Raw genomic sequence first — 21,037 nt, forward strand, 5'->3', positions numbered from 1 at the left:
TCAGGGTCTTGCTTTAACTGATTTACAAAGTCACAATGCAACATTACTAACAGGTTTTCTGCAGCTGTTGAAAAAGTAAGGATCAGATATTGGATCCATCAGGTACGAACGAATTATATTGGCCCGTAAACCTTTTGGTGCTTCATTAGTCATCTTCACTCCATTCTGAAGTACAGACACTGGGAACGTGGCAGATGGGTAACTAGTGAGCCAAATTCGGAAATCTGGATGTGTTGTATCAGGGTTTAGCTCCTACAATAAACACATATAAAAACAGGCAATTGGAACACACAATAGATTAATATACACCTCAAGTGTTATAATTAGAGCAATTTTTTAAGTGGGAAAATATACCAGTCCAAAGTTTAATTTCTTAGATGCTTGTATGTGATTATAGTGGAAGTCACAGTTATGAATGACAACTTCCCTTCTACAGCTGGTGCATTTTTATTCAAGACTTCAGTATTTTGAACTAAAATTTGTCCTCTCTGCATGTTTGTGGGATATATGAACAAAGCCACGTGCCGTCTCTGTACCATAAGAGCAATGGAATGTATACTTTGCCCATTTACTGCACTTACTGTCATACAGCTGTTCTGGGAAGGGCTACAGTAATAACATGAATAACACATCAGAAATGTGTTATTAAGGGGAGGAAAAAAGAAATAAATATACACTAGTACCTCTTTGGAAACCTGTAGCTGTTCAAGAGTAAAATTCCTTAGCATACTGCTTTTCTGCAGCAATAGACATATGATGAAAGCTCTTGGCCTGAAGAAGCTGTTGTAGCGGCTGGGATTTACCATTCAAGGAATGGGCCAGACCCACCATGTTTGTGAGTACTTTCTATTCCAGCAGGCAGAAGGAAAAAGACAGAATCAATACGTGATGATTACCCTTATATATGGGAATCATCATGAAGCATGCTAAGCTGGCTTTTCAGTCACCTGTATGGATCAGACATGCCTTCAAAAGTATTTAAAAGAAGAAGATAATACTTATTTTTACCTCACAGACTCTTTCCAGTATTGGCATCCATGAACTTGCTAGATGGCAATTTTGCAGAACTATCCATGTTCCTTCCTTTACTGCCTTCTCTATCATTTTCATGGCTATCGGGCCTTGGCCTTGACCAAGTGACAGAGAACTAAGCTTTGTATCACCGTATCCCTGCATATAGAAAGCATATTATAAGTAAGAATAATACTGCATAAATACACTAAACCTTCTGGTATAAGAGTTCACATCTATATGTATTCTTGAAATATTTAATGTACAGCATATTTTAAAATACAGTTTAAAACTTTTTTTTTATGTTATTCCAGTTGACTAAAACTTCTTATCTATCTTTCAGTGAAAAGCTCCAACTACACATCCGTTTCATCCAGAACTGTAAAATTCTGACAGTTTCAAAATACTCCTGAAAATAGTATGCTCTTTAAGGATGTAGACACCTACTATAAAATGCAGGATACATTTGCAGCTTGGTGGTTGGAGACTTGAAGTATGTCTGTCATTCTCAACAGCACAGAATTCTGACAGAACAGTAGTCAGAAAATGCAAGAAATACATCTTACCAGAAAACAGCAACTTTCTAGTACTATAACAGTACTCTTCTACATAAGAATTGATGTAGGCTGTTGGGAATTTTGTTTTAAATGCCATAATAATGACAGTCAAAGCCAACAAAAATTCATATTTGAATTCTGAGGTGTAAATGCCACCCAAGATCCTAAGGTCCTATATTACTACAGTGTTTTTTAATTAAGTAATATATTGCACATAATGCTTATTAGAAAAAAAAATACCATTTTCAGATAATATTCCTTACAATGAACATTTAGACCATTCTGGTTTTGTTCCATTTTTCCATTTTCCATTTGAGATCACACAAACTAATTAGTTAAATAGATCATGACATCACAACATTATAAAATATGCCAAAAATATTTAACATACAATTTCTTATAAGCAATAGACAAATTATTCATTCCTAAAAACAATCCACTTGCATTAATTAGTGCTTTGTGTTAAAGAGAACCATGAGATCAATTTTAACTTTTTTTTTGGCAGTTAAAAACAGGTTTTTGAGCTTAATTTGGCATTTCAACTTTTACTTAAATGAAGTTCCTTGCTTCATACAAACATACGCATGCACGCACACAAGCATCAACTATATTAAAAGAGTCTGGAGATATTAAAATACCTGATCATCAGCAAACTTAAGAAGGGCTGCCATGGGGTCAGCACCAGGAGAAAGTATAAATATCAGTGGTGCACAAGAATGACTATCAGAAAATGCTTTTGACAAATCAAATGGAGGTGACTCAATAAATGGACGGCCCAGGTTGTGAATGATAAATTCCTGCACCATTGGTATTAGCTAAAAAAAAAGGAAAAATAGAATTAAAGTGTCCTATTTTTGTGTAAGCATTAACACATATTACTCTAAACATTTTAATATAAATTTCAAGGACAGTATTCCTGCATATAAAATCAGATACAAGTACAGTCCCAGAGGAATCAATGATTTAGCATGTGTAAATCTAGGCAAAAAAGATGCTCTAAGAGGGTTGAAATTGGAAGTCCTATGCAAATGATCCTTAATCTCATTTCTGTCACCACATCTGGACAGACTAATGTGCTCGTATAGGAAGCTGGATTTTTTTCTGCACTTACTCTATCTGTATTATGGAGAGGATTTCAATTTTCAAGTTTCATAATGCAACACCTTTCAAAGGTGTTAAGATCTTGGCTTAGAAAACTGCTGTGTACAGCAGTCTTGTACACACCCGTGTTTAAACTTCCTACTGAAGTTAACTGGGCTCTGTACCAAAATGAGAGACAATTTATAAAATGACAGCTTAATGCTTTGATCCTGTAAACCCTTACAGATATAATTCTTTTAAATATCACCATTCATTCTATCTCTGGACACACTCTAGAATATTTTACAATAACCACTTCCCCCTTAAAGAAATGCAACAGTATTCACAAATGTGATACTAAGATTTAATCTCTGAACACAAAATTCAAGAAATGCTAAAGTTTTCAAATAGCAATGTTAATTCAACCACTTTGGTCACAATCAGTATAATATTTTTAAAAATTTTATATGTAAAATTGCTGTACTCATAACTAGAGTTTTTAACTTGCATTTTTGACATTTCAGTTATAAAATTTTTAATTTTCATACTGCATTAGCATAGGTGCTTTCAGTTAATAAATATATAGCATGACTAAGTACCCAGAATGTGACATGGGGAAAAAAGTTCCAGTAGCTTAATTTCTCTTGATTGTCCTGCTCATAAACTCACCTGTGTTTTTACTTACTTTAAAACTTACCCTTCTTTACAGGTGCAATGTGTCACCAATTAGTATAATGCCTTAAATTTGAGAGCAGGAGGGAAACTCTGGGCTATACTAATTGCAGGCTTTATAGATGGAGAGGCTCTTGAAAGAGCTTGCTTTGGCTTCCAAGCTCTTGAATGATTTTAAGGCTATGTATGAATACGAGAACCGTTTAAAAACCTTCACAAACTGGCCTTTTAAAGAGAACTGCAAGTGCACTCCGGATAATGTAAGTCTGAAAATGCATATTTTGACTATACCTTATTTTTTATATACTGTGCCTGAATGTGAAGTCATTAAGTATATTCATGTTCAAGAAGAGTTGTGAGCTTCCACTAAGCCTGAAGGAGATGAAAAGTTGAATACTCCAACTTTCTTCTGTTCCCTGCTCAGAAATACTGTAGTAGGATGACTGGCTTCTGCATGTTCAGTTCACTAGTCTAGCTACAGAATCGAATGTAGTTACTTTTCTTGTTTTCATTTTTTTGTTGTTCTTGTCACTTAAAAGTTAATTTCTTGTATTACGTAGTCTTTCTGATTGCAAATTTTCATTCATAAAAAAGAAGCCTACATTAGAAGAAACAAGTACACATCCAGCAGGAAGGATGAAGCAGCAGAATGATCGCTACTTAAAAATCAGAAATTGAAATTATTTAAATTTTAGAAAACTTAATGTTTATGTCCCTGCAGGCTGTGACTTGAGCATTAAAAAAAATCCACCTGACTTCTACTTTGGCACACACATGAAACTTCCAAGCTGGATCTCAGATAAGTCATACTGCAAGAGTTATCTGAGAGGGTGTGAAGTTTGATAACTGAAACAAACTAACTTAATTTTTAGTGTTTTGACCAGATGTGATTCTAAAGTGGCAGGAAAACATACAAGTTAAAGATGTAGCATTTTACTCACATAATTTATATTTAAAGGTTCTCTACATCCATGGTCTTATGCTATGTTTTTTCTCTGAAAATATTCTTTACAGTCCTGGCTATGGCAGATCTCATGCACTGCTACTGAAATGCCTGTTTAGCACAGAATCTACTAGATGTTATCTGGTAGAACAAAGCTACTCTGGTAGCCTGCAGATACCACAGCTATGCAGAAATCCGTTCGCTACTTGTAGCCTATTCCTTGTTCCTTTACTAGGTGCTTATTTACCTGCTTGCAGTCCTCACACTTAATTATGTGCTGATAGACATTGTAGGGAAAGGCGTTATTTGCAAGCTCTCAGAAACAGTTTGCTGATGTGAACATGAGCAGTGTGTTGGATGAGGCTCTAAACTTCTAAACTGTCCCCTGCAGATGGCAAAGGCGGGCTTTGTCCACTGTCCAAATGCAAATGAACCAGATGTGGCAAAATGTTTCTTTTGCTTGATAGAACTGGAGGGCTGGGAACCAAATGATGACCCATGGTAAGCACAGATGTAACAATGTTCTTGAAGTATTCCTCCAAACTTCTTTGACAACATCCCCTTACTCAATTTTATAATTGATAATTATAAAATTACCAATTTCTCTGTAACAGTTCACAAAACTGAAGCCTACTGGAAGTTCATCTTACCCAGTAACCTTGAAATAGTTCAAATAGCTTTTATCTGAGATCCACTAAAATCTATTTCATATGTTTTCTGTATGATACTTTTTCTACTGATAGACAGTAGAAGTGCCGAAGAGACCTGTCTGTTCAGATTTCTTCCTCTCTTGAAATGTACCTTTCATGGTTTTAATATCTGCTCTTATTCTGGGTTGCAGGGAGGAACACACCAAACGTCACAGCTGTGGCTTTTTATCCCTTACTAAGCGATTTGATGACCTGACAATGGAGGAGTACTACATGCTGGAGATGACACGGCTGAGAACCTTCCTTGTAAGTGTTAACCAAGTAATCTTAATATAAGATTCAAAGCTAGAATGGAAACAAGAACTTCCATCTCTAAGATTTCCAAGCATCAGCAAGGAGTGATTGTGTAAAGCTATAACATGACTTACTCTGAAGTAATGATTTACATGCATATTGGCTAAGAAATCTGCACCTAAAATTGTCTAGCTTTTGAAGGAAAACCCATTTCCTTGAAGAATGTTTTTCCAACAACTCATTACAGCAGAAAAAATATCTTGGGTGCAATAATCAATCAATCCAGAAAGCTCTACAACAAGCAGCTCTGTCTTTCTCAGAAGGGATGAACAACACATGTGAAAAGACAAAATTTGACCAGATCATTGCTTCACATGTCTAGTTTTACATGTAAATCAGTCTAAACTTTCAAACTTTAGAGCCCACTTCAAATGTTTTACAGTTATCCAGTTTTACTCCTCCCCACTTCTGGGATTTCATGCATGCCATAGTGTTGACATATGCAAAAGCACACAAAACTGAGCTGCTTCAACTAGTTGATCAAGATCAGCTGATCTTTGATATATGACCCCTCATCCCATGGATAATAAGAATCAAGTGAACCAAGTTCCCTGATGAGGCACAGTAAAGGTTCTGCATCTTACTTCCTGGTGGGTTTGCACAAATAAGATCTTCGCCTTGCTGATAATGTTCCATATTGACAGTCAGCAGGTATATTTTCAAAGTTAAGTATTTAAGTTCCCTATACAACAGACTCAAATACATAAAAATAGGATCACATGCCACAGTGGGAGCAGTCTGATATCTTAAAAGGGAGACTAAGAGTGAGAAGATGATGATGTTATCTAACCTGAACAGTGAATGATTTAGAGCAGTGTTCCAAGATACAAAAGGGGTCTCAGCCATAATATTACTCTATTTCTAAGTACAGCATATAGAAAACTTGAAGCAGCAGCTTCAAGTGGGCACACTTTGCCCCCAAGAATACTGTCACCGATAGCTTGGAGGGCTATGTACTAGGGCTGATCCAGAGCATGCTGCCGTCTTGAAGCACCAATATCCTAATGCATCCTGAAAAGCGGGATCATGCCTCTTCACACAGAAGAAAATCAAACTGAAGTCTCCCTCCCTGATGTGATGTAAAATACAGCTAAACAGTAGGTTCACAATTTGCTTTAAAAGAAAAAGTATACTAGACATACCCAAAAGTGGTCACTGAACTGAGCCCTACTGGCAAGGCTGGTGGAGGAGTTTCTGAATCAAATGGGGGTATGCATATGAAATATCTGCCAAACTGCTCTGCACCATTCAGACAGCAGTATTGCTGACCATAGCCAAAAGTAGACTTCTAAGCTAGAATTAGTGGCAGATCAGTGGGTTTTTGAGGATCTATGTTTTGAATGTAGTCAAACTAGACAGTTAAATTGCTCAATTGAAAAGTCTCAATCTTTTGCTTTGCTTTAAGTGCAAAACTGGCAGAAGCATAATAAACTCTTTTGAAGAAGAAGTCACCACAACTAGGCAGCGTCTTTTGGATAACTTTGTCTCCAAGCATCAGTATACACCGCCGCCGCCAGTGCCTCTCCATGCTGATCCATCTGCCCAACATTCTGAAAGCTCATACTGCCAGTCAAAAAAAATCCAGAAGTGAAGTGTAAAGTCTGACTCTAAAAGTTTCTCTTCTTTATATGGTACAAACATTCATATTTTTATCTAAGTACTAAGATAAAGCTAAACAGTTGTGTGAGGAAATGTAGAGAATTCCTTTCATAGGCTCTCTGGAACAGAGGTCATAACTGTTTATACTAACTCCTATCTTTCACAATGTGCTTTGTCATTATGGCTAGGTGTGGACTAACAGTAGTCCCACTAACCTGTGAATATATGAAAAATGTCTAAGCAAATACTTATATTCTGGTTTTTAGTAGGTTGACTTTTTTGGAATAAAGATTAACAACTGTGAGCAGCTATTGTGATCTATACCACATTCAAGCCTTACAGCTAGACAGACTCGAATCAGAACAGTACCGCTTCAAAATACTTTCCATAGAATGAAATGGATCTGTGTCTGCAATAATTGCTACCTTTAAGCACCTACATTATCTACACTCCCGCTTACCATTAAATTATCTTCCTAGATCAGACAAAATTTACCATAGATAGTGACATCCATCAAAAAAGTTACATAAGCAAAAATAGCAGGAGTACTGAAAAAGGAAAGTCACGAGGCTTGTAAGACAGTCTCAAGGAGGAAGAGCCCTGGGGATTTTGGTGTGTACACTGAAACTTAACAAAAGCTAAAGGCCTACCCTTCTCTTTTAAAAGTTTTTTTCATTATAATTTCAAACTTGCTGGTTTTTTGAAATCTCATTAATTCCTATTTTCCTTTATGATAGACTGTTGTAGAATGGTTGTAGACAACACAGTTGAAATGCATACTTGCAAATACTTCTGGTTTCTAAGATAGACAGACCTTTTTGAATAAGGTGAAAGTTTCATACATACTTTATCAGGTCTCAGGCAGCGAATGATAAGCATCCTTTGGAACTCCCCCAATGTGTCTTGCCACCCTGCAGGAAAATCCTCATGGTGGGGATCCTAAAAACATATGTATTTCAACATTCTTTAAAGCATTTGTGAATTACCTATAGTGAGAGTAAATTATCTTTTAACTTGACATATCAATCCATGATGTATTTTTTCTTAATCTACAGAAATGGGGTTGACATGCTTAAAGCTTTTTTAAAAAAAACCTTTATATATATGTTTATCTAAGAAGCTTCTCTTACAGCAGAGAAGTTGTAGTAATTTTTAAGTGTTTAAAAGATAATAACCCAAAGCTGTTCTCTAGAAAGTGAAGAAGGAATGAGGTGGAGGAAACCTGAAAATGCACTTTACCTCCCTCTTTGTTAGAACTGAATTATGGTGTCAGTCTTCAATATTACAATGATAACCATATAATCAATGACAATCACATTACAGCATTACATGATAACTATGAGTTAGGTTGCATCTGAATGCAGAAAATGAGTGCAGGAAAACAAGAATTGGAAAATTAGGTCAAACAATGCACCAGATAACTTAGTTTGTAAATGGCCTATGAATAATCCAGCTGTTATTGCAGTTATCAGATTGGGAACAGCAGTCATCATGTGGCATGTTAACTTCTTATTAGACTGAAGTACAGTGCCAGCTAGGTATGCCTTTCTGGAAACTGGTATTACAGCTCTGCTGGTGAGCCTCTTAGGCTTACCTGTAGAGGGTTGGGCACAGAGGTATGCAGACAGACCTGCACGAACTGCATTCTGAGCAACTTTGATTTAAGCAAATCAAATCACGAGGGAGCTCATGTTCTGCTAAGGATCTGAAGCCTGGCTCCCTCCTTCCCCAACTTCTAGGCACTTAGTTTCAGATCAGAATCCAGAATGCGGCATTATTTTTGTATTAATATATGGGAAAAATAGGTACTTCAGAATGACATCTATAACAGCTGTTGAAGAGTTTAGCTAAAAATTTGCAAGCTTTGTAGAAAACTGAGTAAATTAGGAAACACTGGGGAGTGAAGGTTGCACTGAAGACTCCATTTAGTTGTGCCACTGTGCCGAAAACTCTTCACTTCTCCACGAGAAGAGATGCATCAGTAGCTTTGAGATTAAGTCAACCAGCTAGAGGAGAACTGGGTTTCAGTCCCTACTCCAAGATATGCAATACAACTTTAGATAAAATACATGGAATCCTTGAACTGGGGAGTTGAAGTCAGGTCTCCCCTACTTTTAGAAGCAACCTAATCTACAACAGTAGGAGGAAAAAAGTGCACCTCAAACTCCTTTTTGAAAAATATTCATATTCAGTGTATGGTTGCTGATGACAGTGGCTCAAGCAATGCTGATTTTGTGCCCTCTCTCTTTAACATACATGCATGAAACTGCCCTTTATTTAAATTTGTGTATCAGGAAAAGGAGCTGGTTGCATATTACTGGGGATAAACTATACTGGTGATAAAATATAGCTATCAAAAAGGAATCTTCCCCAACATCCATTAACTAGCATTTTTGAAAATTCTAGTGCATTCACATGAATGTACTAGTATTAAAGCTAGATAGGTAATGAAAATGTTTTCACATAACAAGTAAAAAGCATAGCAACTCTTCTATATCAGGAGAGAGAGAGAGAATGCCATTCCTTTTGATCTAGTACTCAAGGTTCAGTAACTGAATGTTCCTGGCTTCAGTGTTACTGTTTATTAGATTCTCCATCACTTAACTGATGACCTGATTCTATAGATCTCATTTTATTGAATGCCACTTAAATGAAAGCATTTTTATTTGTTTCAGTTTAGCTGTGTGAATGCACGCATAGCTATCACACACATCCTGAAGCTTTACTTCTGAAGGTCGGCACCTTTCATTTATATTAGGCATTGCTTTAAAAAGCTATAATCCCAAAGTGCATAACAAAGTAGTCCCCTCCCTCAATCTCTTTTTCAAATGCCATCACTTCTCTGTTCATTTTCCAAGCGACTATTTCCCAAAAAAGAACTAAAGCCCTCAACTTGCTGTATCTTTTTGTAAATGCCCAAGGAAAGCTTTATCTCTGCTATTCGTCTGTTTCTGGCAATCCGGACAACTGAAGGAGCTGCAGCTGCTTAGTTTCTTTAATGTCTCTCATCGTGTACTTAGGAGCATTTCCAACCAAAAATCCATTCTTTTCCTCTCTGCATACTTTAAGCCCATTTTTAAAATAGAAAGGATTTCTGAATCCTTGACATTTACAATGAATAAAACACACAATTAATCTTTTTGAAATGGGTGTAAGAAGTCCTGGGTCATTTAACTGAATATTGGTGATAAATTTTCATCATTTAAGTTAACAGTGAGAAAAGTGGTTCAATGGACTAGCACAAATGGACAGTATTATCTGAACATGGAAGTGGTTATGATCAGATATGGTGCAAGTAGGATAACTTTTTTAATCATTTGTTTAGGAGGTATGTGTACGATGAGCACTTTGCATATCAAGAAGCAGGAGGGGGGAGTATGATAAAATTAAAAAAGGAGTTAATAGTAAGATAAAAGACGAAGCAAGTGCCCAAACGTGGAGTAAAAATCATCTAAAGAGCTTAGATTTTAAGGAAACAGTGATGAAGTTAGATAAAGACAAAGTAAGTCATTAATGCATATATCAGGTCACTGTGAGAATAGGGAATCACAGGTCTCATGAATCCCATTCTAGTTTCTCTACATGGCAATAATTGTTTTTTCACACTTATCCAGGAAAGCAGCATGCTACATAATAGCATGAAAAGGCATCCTCAAAGCATGGTAAACAAATGTATAGACTGACAAGGGACAGTGGTTGCCTTAAGTTTAGCAAATTTCAATATCACCTTACCACTCCAGGTTTTGTTGCCTTCTTTCCATCCAAATTCAATTCAAATCATGACTTGCTATTCAGAAGGCACCTGACAAATTGGCAATAATCTACTACGACACACCATTTGCTTAAATATTTACATTCATATATGTAAGAACATACCATGTAAAATGACAGCACTTTCTTTTCCCTGAATAAATATTTTCAATGTGTTAATTAGCTTATGAATGCAAGCAATCAGGAATGTTAACATACCAAGCTGTCATATACCAATTTCCATCCATCCTTCAGTCGTGTAAAATCCTTACGAATGTTTGTGAAGCGTGGCAAATCTTCTAGTCGACAAATTTCATCCCATGATTTTGGAGGAAGCCAGGTACATGGATTAGAAAAGGGATTGTCCAAACCTATGCCTCCAGTCAACAGAAATTTCCACTCATTCTCATTAATCTACAATGAAAAACACTGCTCTCAGGACTAAATAAATAAAATCTAATGGGTTTAGTACATTATGTAGGAAATCAATACGTTTATCTGAATTCTCGCATTAGTTGAAAAAGCTTCTATACAACTACTGAAAGCTTATTTCCAAAGTATTCAGTGTCTGGTTTTCAGTTAAATATGAATTTAAGGAATCAAAAAACCTAAGATATGAGCCAATTTAAAGATTCATCTGCGTTCCTAACTTGGGGAATGAACAACGTTAACTGATTAGATTTTTAGACCCATTCTTCAAATCCTAAAATGTTGAAGGAAAAAAAACCTGGACATATTTCAGGGAACCATGCATTTTGCAACCTTTTCCTATAACGCAAGTGTAAATATGAAAAAGAAATATCAGCCTATTACATGTCTCATTCCTTTCTCAGTACTCCTTTATCTCAAAATTTCTTTGATGGCTTGAATTTGTAAATTGAAGTCCCTGTGAATAGAACAGTGTCCCACAATTATCTCAAAATTTCTTTGATGGCTTGAATTTGTCAACTGAAGTCCCTGTGAATGGGAGAACAGTGCCCCATGATTATTACTGTCAGCTCATGAAAGAATTCACTTCTATGTATTCCCCAATATAAAAATTTCAAAAGTTTCTAAAATTTTAAAATGTTTCCATATTACACTGAAAGAAACAACTCCAAGCAACCATAAGTACTGTTTTGCAGATGATATGGTTAAAATATGTGTATTTCATTATTAATTTAAAAAATCCTGTAAAGAAATATTTTAGAATTACTAGAAATTAATAGAATTCAGTTGGTACTAGTGTTTGATTTTGAGGTATTCTATGCAAAAATAAACACATTTAGCACCTTAAGTGAAAAAGATGAGTAGTTTCTTAAATCAATGATTACAATTCATTTTTATATGTTCTTAGAACTCAGAGTACATTACAGTAAAATTTTGCAAAGTGTTCACTATAAGAATAACATACACTGGGCTTTGGTTTAAGTAATGTTTAGAAAAACATCATCTAGCTCAGTTTTGCCATACCTGTTTGGTATATATTTATTTTATTCTAGAGAATCTTTTTCAGTGCTTATAATTGCTTATTAAAATGAAAATTAAATACCACAAAATTGAGGTTTAAGTGATATAATTATATATAAACTTATTTTTCTATTCTTATCCTGTATGTTCCTATTACTGATAGTCGGCATATGAAGTTTAATATGCTAGATGGCTCCCAAAGTACAGAGGTGATGGCAATGCTGAATGCAAATACCGGATTAGTCCCACGACTGATAATTTTATCGTACCATAAACCAGTGTTACATAGTACAGCAAAGTGAAAACCTTAACCCACCTCCTATGGGTGATAAGCAGCAAGCAGCATAGGGACTATATATGGCAAGTAAGGTGATACATAACACAACTCTAAGAATGAGCGCCACAACTCTAAAAGCCAATAAATCAACATTGTGACCAGCAACTATTAAACTAATATAATGAATGCTTATAACAAATGTTGTTTTAAAATACTCTGGTCAGATCTGTCGTTATCTCAACCCTTCGAGCCCCACGTTGGGCACCAAAAAGGACTGTCGTGGTTTAACCCCAGCCAGCAACTAAGCACCACACAGCCACTTGCTCACTCCTCCCCGCTCCCAGTGGGACAGGGAGGAGAATCGAAAAAAAGAAGTAAAACTCGTGGGTTGAGATAAGAACGGTTTAATAACTAAAGTAAAATAAAATATAATAACAACAATAATAATAAAATATAATAATAATAATAGTAATGAAAAGGAATATAGCAAAAAGAGAGAGAAGAAAAGACAAGTGATGCACAATGCAATTGCTCACCACCTGCTGACCAATGCCTGAGCAGCCATCTGCTCCTCCTGGCCAACTCCGCCCGCCCCCCGCCCGTTTATATACTGGGCATGACGTTCCATGGTATGGAATACCCCTTTGCCTAGTTCAGGTCAGCTGCCCCGGCTCTGCTCCCTCCCAGCTTCTTGCACACCTGCTTGCTGGCAGAGCATGAGAAACTGAAAAGTCCTTGGCTTAAGATAAGCGCTACTTAGCAACAACTAAAACATCAGTGTGTTATCACCATTATTCTCACACTAAATCCAAAACCCAGCACTGTACCAGCTACTAAGAAGAAAATTAACTCTATCCCAGCTGAAACCAGGACACATATCAAACTGCAAATTATTTTTAATTACTGACCAATCTTTCATGTTTCAGGAGATTCACAGTTAGACAAAAAGAGAAGAGCAGCTTGTCCTTTTCAAAGAGGGAGCGACAGACATTGACATAAAGTGAGTAAGTAAAATGATCCTTGAGAATCTTCAACCTACAGGTGAAGGTAAAAGAACAACATTCCATTAATATCACTCTAAAGAGTGTGCACTCTGAAAACCTATTACAAACCATTTATATCTCCTTTGTTCTAATAAACTCTCTGGTCAATTACCCCAAAGCAATCATTAAATGCATGTACCATTTTGTAAGCAAAATAACATAAAAAACATTTAAGTGCAATTACATCTTAGTAACACATGATTTTCAGAGGAAGTGAGAGGTCCCTTTTGGGAGGGGCAGAAAAGAGTAGCAATTTTAAAATTCATTATGAATACAAACACCAGGGCCAAAATCAAAACAGTTCATCTTTAAAGGTTATCTGAAATATGTTTCCCATTCTACAGAGTATTTTCCTTAATACACTATAATGCAAATATATTTAAAACTCTGTGACTTATTATCAATAATTTCCTTTACATAGAAAGCAAGGAGGCCATCTATTGTTTTATAAAGGTTTAAGTTTGAATACCTTGAATACCTAGTCAAAATAAGGAAAAGTCCATTCATGTGGTTAGAAACGTAGTATCTGAATTTGCACAACTACTTCAAATACTTCTTTCAAGGTAGTAACAAAGATGTGGAGAGGTGCTATGGCTTTTTTCCAACTACCTAGGTCACCAATCCCTTGGCAGGGAGCTACTTGGAGGGTATTCCTGCAGTTCAGACACGGTGATCATTCAGAAACCTAAGTGTGATCTATTATAATTGAAAAGTGGAAAGCTTTTGACAGAAGATCAAGGTTGAGAGCAGGCTATGTTGTTTGATCTGTGTCTCCTTTTCAGTCTTGTGTTTCAATCTTTTTTTGTTTTCTTCCATTCAGCTAACAAGAAATAGACCATTTTTAATAATATTACTGTAATATATAAATGCTCCTCGTTTTTTATTAGCATTTTAAGTCCTTCCAAAGTTACCGATTCCTCATCAAACGGATATACATACAATTTACACACAAAATACTGACACAAAGATGGCCATGGGACAAAAAGTAAACTTTTTTCAAGTTACAGAAGTAACATGGTTTGCATGAGAAAAGAATGATTAAAAAAAAAACTCAGTACAGAGCCTGTAGTACAAAATGACTGACTAGTGAAAATAGCCCAAGACAAACAGTCTTATGTGAATTATTAATTCACAGAGAATTTTCTGTGCATCTGTCTTCCTCTGCCTTCACTGGGCAAAACTATCAAAACGGGCTTACACCAATCACTCCCTCGGAATGGATACTGTCAGCTGGGATTCAGGTCCTGTATCTTTATATTTCTGCTGACAGAAAGGTTCTGAATCAAAATGAAATTATTTTATTTATTGCTTACTTTAATTTAGGCATACAGGGGTTTTTTTGAGATATAAAAGAGTAAGACTTAAAGTCAAAAAGCCAGGTTTATAGAACACAGATTGCCTTATTGGTAAAAGGCTACCTTGAATGTAGTTTCAAATATGATACCAAAATATTAAGCTCTTACTTAAGTGATTAGTAGCAATATCTTTGATAAAACAGTTATGCTAGACTTAGATTGCCCAGACCCTGACTAAATTCTAATGAAAAAATAACCTTCATAACCAGTATGCCACTAAACTGTACACTACACATTAAACTACACACTAAGTACTACCTTACCAGGTACTACAACTTACTTGTATTTAAATAAAGTATGGACAGTAATTGCCATTTGCAATATTAACTAGAAAAATTTTCTATATACAAATTGGGAGAGTAGTTTCCCTCTCCCATCCTTTGTTCATTTGATGAACGGGCAAGTAGCTAAGTAACAGAAGCAATGCTCTGTGATTTGAAGATCAAATAAAGCCACTAAAGTCGAATTTAGTAACTAATGTGATAGAACACTGAAAAACTGTCTTTAAACAATCTCTATGTAGATGATTCACTTTAAGGATATATTTTGAATAATCCTAATGTGATCATAATAGTGAGGTCCATCACATGTAAAATAAATTCAGATCATTAAAGATTGCACAGTTTCTCCTGTTCTCATGAACAAGCTGGAAGAGGGAGCACCTTAAGCATAAAACAATAATCAAATTGAATTAAAAAAATGGTTGGGTTAGTAATTACTGCCTTGCACACTCCTCAGCCAAGAGCCCCAGTCACAAGACTTCATTCTCTCTCTCCAGTTGTGTGAAAAAGTTTCTTGTCTGTTTCTTGAAGACATACAAAGTCACTACATGAATTGAAATATAAAATCAAAGCAAGTGGACCATTTTTATCTAACTGATACTTTGTAATTTCACACACGACTTGAGGTAGCAATTACTAAATAGAAGTAGTGGAATATGTTGCACTTGTAATATGTTGTACCATTTTGTTTCCATGAATAAATTATTTTCCAGAAAAATATCTGACATATATATGTACAAAAAAATATTTCAAAATGCAATGCCTGAGACAATACACTTTGGAGAAATGACAGTAACATTTCTGGAGTTACTATGACTATATCACCAATTACAAATGGTGAATTACCACTCTTACCTTGTTTGTAAAACTTCTGATTGCTCCGAATTATCTATAGACATGATGAAAAGGTTAATAAACCACATGAGTGAATACTGGTACATTGGCTCAATGTTGGCTAGATCAGCAATAGAAAAAAACAAGATTGACGAATGGATAGCAATAGGACGATAGCCCATACGAGTAGCATCAATCTTCTTTTCTGTCTCTTCAGCTACAGCTTGCTTTTCAGAAATCTCATTAGCCAGAACTTTGGACGAAGACAATATCTTGATAGCAGTTTCATCCTCCAAAATATTTCCTTCTGAGGCTGAAAGAACTTCTAAAATCTTGTCTTCTATTTCTTTTAGCTGCCTAAAATAATATACAAGATTTTTCACATATGAAAATTACAGCTGTTTTCTGTTAGTTTCTTAAGACAATGTATAGATTCTATTCATGGTATGCAACTTACATAACAAAACCTTTTTTCTTATTAAACATTCCCTTAAATTTCTGAAAAATTTATCCACTTTCAGGCTAAAAATGGATGGCAAAGGGAGGAAGTGACAAACCACTTTGAATACTGCATGTTTCATGCTTTGACCCATGGGGAAAGATGCCCTTTGCCATGTACAATAAGTGCAAATCTAGCACACAATGAAAACATTTCTAAAACACAACCATTAATATCTAATCAAAAATTGTGAGGACAGCAAATCAGATGCCAACATCATGGAAGGGATGCAGAAAAACAGAGGACACGATCAAGAGTTACATTTTGCAATTACACAACCCGCAATTCAGCTCTTTAACATTTTCTAATAATCCCAGAAATAGGAAACCATATCAGAAGAAGAAAGGTGCAACCAGTAGGAATATGAGTAAAAGCATGCATCCAAATCAGCCTACAAAACAAACAGAAACCTAAGTTTGGGCTCTCAAAAATAGCAGTCTTGAATTTCCTGTTAAATCAAAAAAAAAAAAAAAAGGTGTCTGAAATGTATTTCCCATGATTGTATTTCCTTAAACTGCAATCTACTTCTATCCCTAGCAGGGGAAGTTATCTTGATACCTTTTATTTTCAGCTCCTTGAAGGATGAGGGCTTGTTTTTCTTCTTCAAGATCTGGCCTTTCTCTTGCAACTACAATTCCAAGCAGCTGATCCTGCATTCCTTCTGAAGTTATCATGAAGTTCAATAATGTTACCTGTTAGAAGAAATATTTTTTGAAAGATAGCACAGTTATGGCCAGATGCAATTAAACTGCTTCTTCATTTACAAGATGAGATTTGTATAATACCATGTAAAATGCTCAACCAAACTTTGAGAGTAAATGAATTGCAGCTGAGGGTTTACGATTATGTGTTGGAAAGCTAACTCCAGGATTAACCCAGAAAGTTAACCATAAAAGAGATGTGACAAGAATGTATAGAATTTCATTCTGCTCCTCAAAATTACACTGAAACTTTGAATATCAGTGCTTCAAGTGATTGGTCCATATAACATGAACAAACACTTTTATGTGCAAGAGGGATCTATCCATTTGATACCTGTATGCATCAAGCAGCCTTCACAGAAAAAGGAGTAAAACATTTCTATGAATGGAAGATTCAACTTAATGTACAGATTTTGTAAATAAATTTGGTATTATTTGTTTTCCAGAACTGTTCCATCTGAACATCCCAGTGCAAATGGGATGCTGGCACAGTATTTTGCAAAAATGTAGATAAAGACCAGGTAGATCACATTTTATGGTGTTCAGAAACTTTTCACCCATAAAATTTTTGCTATTTTCATAAAGTAAGTGGTAACATACATGCTGGAGTTGTACTTCAAACTATTATTGCCTCTGCCACATACATTTTCTCTTTTTAATGGCCTTGTTCACATGCAATTTGTGGTGTTATTATTACAGGGATATTTGTATCCTAGAATTAGGACAGCATCATGTTCTCTTTTGCATAAGAAAATAAGTGACTGGAAACAATTATTGTTTAAAAGAATTCCTATCCCATGACATATTTATAATGGATCCAGAAAAACCCACGTGCTCTTGCTGAAGAAGTGGCAAAAATGTACAATATTTTACATGAGAAAGGGAAGGAATACGTTACCAGCAGAAGGCTAGAAAATAGTTTGATGCATGTAGTTCAAAACCAAGAAAATCTACTTACCAATCATCAAGACTGATGAAAAGAATTGGTTTTAATTAATTGACTAGGTAATAGTGACTACAGATTCTCTTCAGGCTTTTTTGGTGAGTACAGATAGCATTGACTTCTGTTTCAAAAGAACATTCGCCTGAACATAGTGATCAGTTAGAATATGGAATACCTGTGAAGGTAATTTGTCTTGATCTGCTTCTGCTGCTAATAGTATCTGAAAGTTGTCCAAATATTTAAGGCTTTTTTTCATGAGTTTTGCTTGTAAATTTAGGAGGGGTAGTATTTTAACTTTCTTAAAATACATCACTAATAGTTTTTTGTTATAGTAAGCCTCAACTGAAAAAAATTTAGGAGCACAGATAGCATATGACACTTCTTTCACACAGGAATTTTGAGAGGAGGTTCAGTTCTATATGACACTAAGAATCAGTAAGATCTTCACAAGCATCACGGCCTATTTCTTCCTCACCTTATTTAACAGTTTTAGTAATGGGAAATATAAGAGGGACCTAATGTTTCAAAACTTCAAGAGTCTTCTATAGGCTCCATTTCCCTTCTTCAAAGTAAAAGGCTAGCTACAAACAGCATTATGAGTTAGCTTTCAATCAGAGCTGCTGTGCTCTGAAAGGCTGGCTGGTTCAGACATTGGCACCTCTGAGGTCTAAGCGCAAAATGCTGTCTACATTCTACATTTCTCCTTGGTCCCTCAGGGACAGAATGATATTTTTTATGGACATGAATAAGTTACCTTTCCCTCAGCAGTGCTGAAAATTATCTGATTTTTTTAGTGGTTTTTACTACATTTAATTAATAATGCTAGAAACAGAAAAAAGCTACCCCAAATGGCTAGTAACTGCAAATACATATCTATGTAGTGTAAATACATGTAAATCCATGACCTATGTCTCTGCAGGCTTCACTACGTAAGTCACATCAGAATTCAGTACAATCTTTTTCTGTGAAATATGATAACCACATCAATAACCTTTTTCCCTGGACTCATTTCATTAGCTAGCTCCTAAATAACCCTCGGGACAAATTCACCAACGGATGTTGCAATGAGCTTCAGACCAAGACATTTAGATGTTACTTTTCTGCCTCCTGCTCCCTGTACGTGAGCCACCTTAGTCAGCTAGCTCAGCAGTGTGTGGTGTAGCTGGGAGTATACCCAATCATATCAGGAAGCAACTGCTCCTTGTTAGAGCAATTAACAACTTATGTCTGACTGCATGGAACCCAACTAAAGAAGATTCATCTTTAGAAACTTTATATTCTGGGGGAAAAAAAAAGAAGACTGTATTGACTGTTGATTGGTAACTAGGAGATTTTAATTGTCTGTTAAATAAAAACCTGTTCCTAGGAAATAACCTTCATATAGTTTTTAAATGTATATGTACTCTAAGAGTAAATCTTTTGTATGTTCTCCTCCTTTCATAGTTCATCTTTTTTTCTGAACATGCAGCTAATTACCTTCTTTGATAAAAGATCAATGTCTAGGTGATTCAATGTGCATTGAAGTGAACAGAAGTTCTTCCCGTTCATTAATTTTTGTCCATTTTTCCTGTATCAGTACTCCTTCATTGTTGAAACAACTTACTATGCCATTTTACTGAATATCATAACAGTTTAAAAAGTTTTGATTTCAAGGTTTTGTGTTTCGGTATAGTCTATGTTTAACCAAAGCGTAAATTTGCAATACATTTCTATACACAGTTCTTCAAAAATAATAATAAAGGGGGAATACATCTCCCAAGCAACTTCAAAAAGACTAAAATACCAATTTTATTCCTTAAAGCAGGAAACCACCTTTTTTTTGTCCTAACATAGAAAAATAAGAATAGCTATAGTTATCAAATATATACATCTGTAAATATATTTTATATCTGTTATAAACAAGGCACAATGCCAGGAATTGCTCAGACTCCTGTCCCTAACTATACTACAGATAAAAATCATGAGTATCAAAGCCTAATGTAGAGTTTGCATGTGAGATGACTATTATATTAAGTCCTTATAAATATTTTTATAATAAAAGGGGACTAAATAGCATCAGGAGATACAGACTGGGAAAGGTGACAAAATTAATTAATTAAACTCCTGACAGTATGAAAGAATGATGGTATTGCAAGGTGAAGTATTAGATATGAGAAATGTCAACACTTCTAAGATGATACCAGTCTTCCAGCAGAGTAAAAAAACCCCAGTGTTGGCAGGGGAGGAGGAATAAACAAATGCCAGAAATTGTTCCCTGGTTTTAGCCAAGGAATCATTTTAAAATTAAAATTATTCGCATTCATTTTAAAAATTCTCACCTTAACAGATGTTTCAGGAAGATAATGTGGATTTCTCAGCTTAGTTGTAATATAAAAGCGGAATTCAGGAGCATACTCGATAGTGGAGTCTCCAAGGCAAATGCATATACTCCCTGCCTGCTTAAATGTCTGTTTAAGCAAAAGTGGCTCTAGGATAGGATCAAGTTCTTCTCCAATATTCTCCAGTAGCACTTCAAAATAACATAAGAATTAGTAGGACTTTCTTGGCATTTATATTACTGATTGACTGTTCTTTACAATACATATGTATAATGTGTATTCACAGTATGCAAACAATAAAAATATTAATCAAGCAATATCTAGAGATAAGGTTAATGTTTCTTAGAGTATTCAGTTGACTGAAAAATGAAGCAAAGAAATGTACCTTTAATTTCTTTTTCTAATATTATATCGACTTGCAAAAAAGCAACTAAAATGCTATCACTATTACTGCTGCCAATGGCTTAGAACAGCAGTTTAAGGCTACCATTTTTAAAAAGGGAAATAACAACAAATTAAATGCCACATGCCACAGAAATCATTTTGGGTAACTAAGTCTGCTTCAATTTTCACTGTAAGCATATGAGATTGTCAAAATCAAGAAAGAAATAATGGAGGATAAGCAATCCATTTCTTTACTTGTAGTCCAGTTAGCCCCTGAAAAATAGCTGGAGTTGTAACTATGTGTTTTATTAATTTATTTCTATTTGAGGGTAATAAG

The 21,037-nt window shown here is 35.4% G+C and overlaps 2 protein-coding genes across 2 annotated transcripts in view; one reads left to right on the top strand and one right to left on the bottom strand.

Moving 5' to 3' along the window:
* Positions 1–21,037, bottom strand: part of DNAH7 (dynein axonemal heavy chain 7) — a 124,559-nt gene that overhangs the window by 13,474 nt on the left and 90,048 nt on the right. Inside the window, exons 48-56 of the mRNA XM_050900467.1 lie at positions 20,317–20,507; positions 16,913–17,046; positions 15,877–16,212; positions 13,251–13,377; positions 10,836–11,030; positions 7,713–7,805; positions 2,207–2,383; positions 1,009–1,170; positions 52–252 (exon numbers count right to left, since the gene is read on the bottom strand). Of these exons, the coding sequence (XP_050756424.1) occupies positions 52–252; positions 1,009–1,170; positions 2,207–2,383; positions 7,713–7,805; positions 10,836–11,030; positions 13,251–13,377; positions 15,877–16,212; positions 16,913–17,046; positions 20,317–20,507 (1,616 nt within the window). The remainder of the gene's footprint in view (positions 1–51; positions 253–1,008; positions 1,171–2,206; positions 2,384–7,712; positions 7,806–10,835; positions 11,031–13,250; positions 13,378–15,876; positions 16,213–16,912; positions 17,047–20,316; positions 20,508–21,037) is intronic.
* On the top strand, positions 3,443–7,884 carry LOC127018727 (baculoviral IAP repeat-containing protein 5.1-like). The gene is made up of 4 exons (XM_050900470.1): positions 3,443–3,580; positions 4,655–4,764; positions 5,105–5,219; positions 6,673–7,884. Exons 1-4 carry the CDS (start codon positions 3,443–3,445, stop codon positions 6,856–6,858), a joined length of 549 nt encoding a protein of 182 aa, XP_050756427.1. The 3' UTR covers positions 6,859–7,884.

The sequence above is a fragment of the Gymnogyps californianus genome, chromosome 7 (assembly GCF_018139145.2).
Source record: "Gymnogyps californianus isolate 813 chromosome 7, ASM1813914v2, whole genome shotgun sequence".
NCBI classification, from domain to species: Eukaryota; Metazoa; Chordata; class Aves; order Accipitriformes; family Cathartidae; genus Gymnogyps; species Gymnogyps californianus.

Excerpts from the sequence above, each read along its gene's own strand:
- LOC127018727 (XM_050900470.1), top strand. The coding sequence starts at position 3,443 with ATGGAGAGGCTCTTGAAAGAGCTTGCTTTGGCTTCCAAGCTCTTGAAT. Across the intron at positions 3,581-4,654 it reads GCAAGTGCACTCCGGATAAT|ATGGCAAAGGCGGGCTTTGT; the intron begins GTAAGTCTGAAA and ends TGTCCCCTGCAG. Across the intron at positions 4,765-5,104 it reads GAACCAAATGATGACCCATG|GGAGGAACACACCAAACGTC; the intron begins GTAAGCACAGAT and ends TCTGGGTTGCAG.